The sequence below is a fragment of the Phaseolus vulgaris genome, chromosome 11 (genome assembly GCF_000499845.2).
Source record: "Phaseolus vulgaris cultivar G19833 chromosome 11, P. vulgaris v2.0, whole genome shotgun sequence".
Lineage (NCBI taxonomy): Eukaryota > Viridiplantae > Streptophyta > Magnoliopsida > Fabales > Fabaceae > Phaseolus > Phaseolus vulgaris.
This window is the reverse complement of record NC_023749.2, coordinates 3,454,853-3,460,852: the sequence shown is the minus strand read 5'-3', so window position 1 is coordinate 3,460,852 and position 6,000 is coordinate 3,454,853. Positions and strand designations below refer to the sequence as shown.

Genomic DNA, 6,000 nt, shown 5'->3' with positions numbered 1-6,000 from the left:
CATCACTGTGCGCACTTCGATCACAGCAACATTCGGTGGAGTCACAATCAGCGTTTTAGTTTTTCTTTCTTCGATAGGTGAGTGACGGCGGGTGAGATTACAGTTCCCCAAACCTTGTTGGACCCGATATGGGATTCGTACTTTTGATATGAGAAGACAATTTTGTCCCTTCCTTCTTCCCAACAATAATACTAACACCTGAGACCAAATGGGAAATTCCAGACCCAAAGACATCAATAACGGAATATTCCCTAGCTTTTGATAAGACATGCCACCTTCACAATAATTCTCTTTTAAGCATCTCATCACTGCATAATTATCCTATCTTCTTCAATAAACATTCATCTTAAAATAATACTTTTTTAATTTCATTTTCTAAATGCAACATTATAAAATACTAACAACACAAATCATTATAGTTAACCCGATAAACCAAGATATCAAAAAGTATTTAATATTATGTTCCTTATTTAATCTGATAAATGTTTTGATTAAACAAAATTATGACAGCCCAAATGACAGATAACATGATATTTATAATGAATCATGATATATACTCATCTAACACCTTAGTAAATTATTACTTTTAATTTTATTATATCTATATATATATATAAATAAAAAGATTTTTTCTTTATAATATTTTTGGTGTAAATAATTTTCTTTTTCAATTTTATCTTAATATATCTCATTTTATTATTTTATCTTTTAAATTTTAAAATTATGTGAAAAACATTTCATTATTTCATATAAATCACTTGAAAATCATTTTTTTTAAAATTAATGTTAACCAAAATTCTTCTTTTAATTATTTATTTTAAGATCTAAAGCATAATCTTTATGGAAAGAGTTTTTTTGAAGAAAAAGAAAAAGATAACAACAGTAAAAAAAAAGAAAGAAAAAACACAAAATTTCCAAAGTAAATTTCATTATTAGTGAGTCTTTCGTCTCTCTTTGTTATATTCCACTTCAAACAACTATTTTTTTATAAAATCATCATTATTTCGTATTTATCATCGAGTAAATCTCAATCTTAATCTGAACCCCATTATATTTTCTAATCCCAAAATCACTAGCAGAAAAAAAATAGTAAAAGTCTAAAGAAAAAAAAAGTCCAATAAAAATAATAATTGATTAATCAATTCATAACCTTTTTTTTTTCTTTTCAAATTCGGTTGAATAAAATTAATATTGGGATGTGTGTTTCCCAGTTATTATAATGAATTATGAAATGAATGTTTTTACTTTTTGAATGTGAAAGTATTTGTTTTTCTATTTATGATATAGCAGGCCATGCCGCAAATGGTGGCGATACTGTCTTAATTGGTGGCATGGCTATCTCTCTCAAATTTGTCTCAGCAGCCCAACACGCTTTCTCTATACTTACATTACACCCCACATTCCATCTCTTTCTCACAGTCATTTTCACTGTCTTTAGCTCAACCACAATAGTCATCACAATAAATAAAAACATCAAATGTAAAACAAACAAACAAAGTCTTCACCAATTCATCACCACTAGGGCTGTTTCAACTGGTTTTAGATATAAAAAACTTCACTTTTACAGCAAAAGTAAACCATTATACATTCTGATGCAATGACAAATGTACCCTGTTCCTCAGATGTTATGACACTGAGACCTAGCTAAGGGAAATGGTGTAGGGTGGTCAGTGGGAAAGGTTTGTATTTATGTTTTTATACACATGCACATGCAAGGTCTATAGACCACTGTGCACCAGTACACAAAATAAGCCCTTATGCAGGGAAAAGTCCACTTTATTGTACATATTACCATAAATAATTAAAACAATGACTTTGGTTCAACATGTCTCATTGTTCTAAAAAACTTTTTCTCCCACACAACCCTCTTCCTTTTTCTCTTTCACCATTTTCTTTAGCAATTTCACTTCCCTTTACCTTTCTTCTTCTTAGATTTCTAGTGTACTCTCTATAGTACTACTAAATATTATGAAAAAGTAGTTTGTTCCAATGTTTAACTTTTCATAATTCTATTAACAAATTGTATTGCACGAGATACAAAATAACATTTGCAAAAACTAATAATACAACAAAAACTAGCCATGTAATAATATTTGGTATGAAAAAAAGTTTTTTTTTCATTTTAAGTAGTGATAAAAACAGTATATATTTTGATTTTTTATACTGGTTTAAAAAAGATATAAGAAATGATAAAAATATCATTTTTTTATTTACATATTTGCCTTTTATAATTATTTATAAAATAAAAAAAAGAAACCCTTTTCTTTTCTTACAAACCAAATTTTATTTGCATGAGATGTTAACTCAAAACAAAAAGGTAACACTGATTGGATATTACCAATCTGATTCTTAATCTGTTTAATAGTTGAAAATGGGAAGCTTCCACGAAATAGAGAGAACACATGGGTGGGACACTCTAGTCTCCGGGGACAAATTTCCAGCATAGAAATTGCATACAGTAGATCTCAAATATCCCAGTAAAGTGAAAGATAATAACAGCTACATTATTCCATTGGGAATTTGATGTATATCAGCAAGTTAACTGTGAAGTACAGGCAAAGTGCAAATGCATTATTGGAGATAGAAACTAATGGATATAACAGAAAGAAAAACTGCATGTATGTTTGAGTAATAGAGTTTGTAAGGATGCATTAGTGAATGCAAAGTTCTGTTTTTTTATTACTTCACTATGAGACTTGCAACATCAATATACCATAATGAAAAAAAAAGGATGTAGTTCCAAGTTGCATATATTTGTTTGAAGTTGAAGGTTGTATTGAGTTATTTAAATTATATACAATCTTTTATGGTCCAGACAAATCAAAACCTCACTAGTTGTGTGAAGGACGTATAGAGAGAGAAAGAGAGAAACCAAAGGCATGGACAAGAGAGTAATGGGAGGAGATATTTTCCTTCTTTTTTTTTCTCAAGAGGGACATTGAAAATTGGATTAGTGTAGGAAGGAGAAGACACATGATCGATGTTTTGGTGCTAAGGGAGTTGCCAAGTTGGTGATGGAGGAAGGCAGTTATAAGGGAGTTGTGAATGTCAGAGGTCAGAAGTCTTTTTGTGGCTGAAACCAAAAGAAAGAAAAAGAGGCATTAATAATGCAGAGGACCATCTAAGCACAGACACACTCCTATTTTCTCTGCTGGTCCTCCTGCAAAAGGAAAACCAGAACCACTTTCAAACTTATTTTTCAGCCTTGTGTTCAGATAAAGTTTGTTTGAGGTGGATCTTGGTAGTAGATAATTTTATCCAAGTCTTGGTGTAAGTAGAAAGACTTCCTTTTTTTAAGTATGTTGATAAACATACAAAAGTTAGATGCAGTTAGTAAATGCAAAACATATTGTTTTTAATCAACTTTTACTGTAAGTTATAATAAAGTTCTGCATTAAATGTGAAACTTCAATTCTATAGAATAACACAAAAATTGCAAGTGAATGTAATAAGTTATGTGAAAGAGATTTTTTTGTTCTTTTACTTATATTGAGTGAGAGAGGACTATAGGAAAAATAACAAAGTTGATAATATGATTTTAGTGCAACAAATAATTGAGGAGGAGTTTGAGTGTAAAGTGAAGCTATTAGTATTGTCATTAATTAAATAAATGTAATACAGTTAGGCAGTTTTTTGGTCTCTATCAACTTGCAAGGGCATGTAAAAAAGTGTATGAGCTTTTGGAAAAGAGAAAGGGTTGTAAGGGTAGTACTTGCAGGGTTATTAGCTAGGTCTGCTCATGGCCACAACCATCATTTATGTTCTGTCTTCATCATTAACAACCACTTTGCTCATATTGGCTTAAAACCATGGTCCTTTCCAATCCAACCCCTTTTCTGGTTTCTCTTTATACTATTAATTAACACAATTGCTTTAATCCTAAAATCCTTTTTATTTTTTTTTCTAAAATAAGGAATCATTTATTGGGATGATCATGAAAGTGAACTTAATAATAAAAAAAAACATATTGTAAATCCATAGAATGGACTTCAGCTTAAATTTTGAATAATTTTTCTTAAAAAATTCAGCCAAGATTTAGTGTAGGAATAAGTTATAAGGCTTGAGTCAGTTACATAGGATTATACCAGCACATTTCTCAGACATTTAAACCTTATTATCTGTTTTCTCAACCAAAACAGAACTTTACTATCAATAGATTCGAACTTTGCCATCAGCATTGTGCCAAAGACATTGGAAGTTCCACTGCTATAGCCATGGAACTTGTGGGATGTTTGATAGTTAATCTTCCTTAACATGTTCTACTTTTTATTTATTTAATGTCACATTCAAACTCAGACATTGATGGTTTTAAAAAAATATTTACAGGGTACAAAAGTGAGGAAACTTGACATGATTTTGGTTGTTATTCAATTCTACAGGTGAAAAATGATGAATTAATAATTCAACAACACTTGACATGTAAATATAGTAAATAATATTCGAGATAAAAAAATAAACATAAGAACATCAATAATAAAAAAGTGTCCATAATAATCACTGTAGAAAATCTTACACTGTGATTGCGTTGTTTCATTTGCTAGCAAGTTGGGAAAATTTAAAAGTTAAGCCAAGCCGTACCGTGTTAATCCGTACAACAATGGTACTGTCCATTAACTTTTTCTGAATAATACACAGTTTTCTAACAGAAAAAACTAAATTATTCTTAGAAAATTGTGGGGAGTTTAATACTTTGATTTTCTCACTGCAACAATGAATTATTTTTCACCTTCCTCGTAATCCTTCACCACACTTGATCTTGTTTTAGTTTAAGATTTTCCTTGTACTAATAATGTAGCAGATCTTGATGGTTTCAATTTGCATTAAATGGAAGCAGGAGTGAAGAACATACATGAAGTGGCTTTCATTGACATAAAACTTCTCTCACAGGGTATATTATTTCGAAACCTCTGCGAGGAAAACTTCAAACATTTGTACAATTTCTACCCATGAAATCTTTTCATGGAAACAAAGTTAGAGTCGCATAATTGACTTCATAACAGGTTGTTCCGACAAACCCACAAAAAAAGACAAGAAAAGAATGAGATGGATGTAGAAATAGCAAATGAAGAAGAATATGAATGAGAGGCCAATGAAAACGGCAATGACGAAGGGAGAAAAAAGAAGCAAAAGGTGGGGTGCTTCATCTTGGCCATCCTCTTCAGTCAGAACCATTGTGTGAATAAACCTCGTCCCTTGTTTGTTTTTTCATCTCAACGATGATGTTAGAGACCTGAAGACAACTTCTTCGCAAGGAATGGTGAGGCCCATCTCGTGATCGAAGCCAAATTCTTCTTCAGCTTGTCGAAGGAGGGATTGGAACTCAGGGTGAGCGAGGAATGAGATTGGCACAATGTACCTACTTCTGTTTTCACCCACATAAACAGCAAAATGGCCTTTTGGGACATCACCAGGGTGGCCATCATCCTCGTACCCGTTTTTCTTTCCTAGGCTTGAACACCTCTTCAGGATCTGCTTCAAGACTGCATGTTGTGGAAGCTTGTTTGATTTTCTGATGGCCATGTTAAGTGGTTGAGATGTGATGTGATGTGATGAGATGAGATGAGAAGAGAGAGTGAAGAAGATGTTGTGGTGGATGATGAGAAAGGAGGGTGATGAAGGGGTATTTATGGAGAGGGTGGAAAGGGTTGATGTGGAGGGATTGTGGGGCCTGAGGCAAATTAAAGGACAGACCACGGGTGTTTTGGGGTTTGTGTATTTGTGCAAGGACATGGTGGGAGCCAACCCCATTGGCTATACTATTCTATGTTGGTCCTCCTCACAGCAACATGGTCCCAGTTTCACTCTATTACACCTTCAATTCTCCCCCTACCTATCTGTCTGCTTTCAACCTTCTTATTCACCCCAACTCATTTCTCTCAAATCCTCACACCCTTTCTCTTCTTTCTTTTTTGACTCAATTCTTGGACAATACTATTCTGTACTCATATTTCTAACCCTTCCTCAATTCACAATCATGAAATTGGTTACTTTTAAATTGCA

The 6,000-nt window shown here is 32.4% G+C and overlaps 1 protein-coding gene across 1 annotated transcript; it reads right to left on the bottom strand.

The window, feature by feature from the left end:
- Positions 1–4,837: 4,837 nt before the first annotated feature.
- Positions 4,838–5,610, bottom strand: LOC137830333 (protein SMALL AUXIN UP-REGULATED RNA 12-like). Its single transcript, XM_068637613.1, has one exon. The coding sequence runs from the start codon at positions 5,518–5,520 to the stop codon at positions 5,206–5,208; it is 315 nt and encodes a 104-aa protein (XP_068493714.1). The 5' UTR covers positions 5,521–5,610; the 3' UTR covers positions 4,838–5,205.
- Positions 5,611–6,000: the final 390 nt, after the last annotated feature.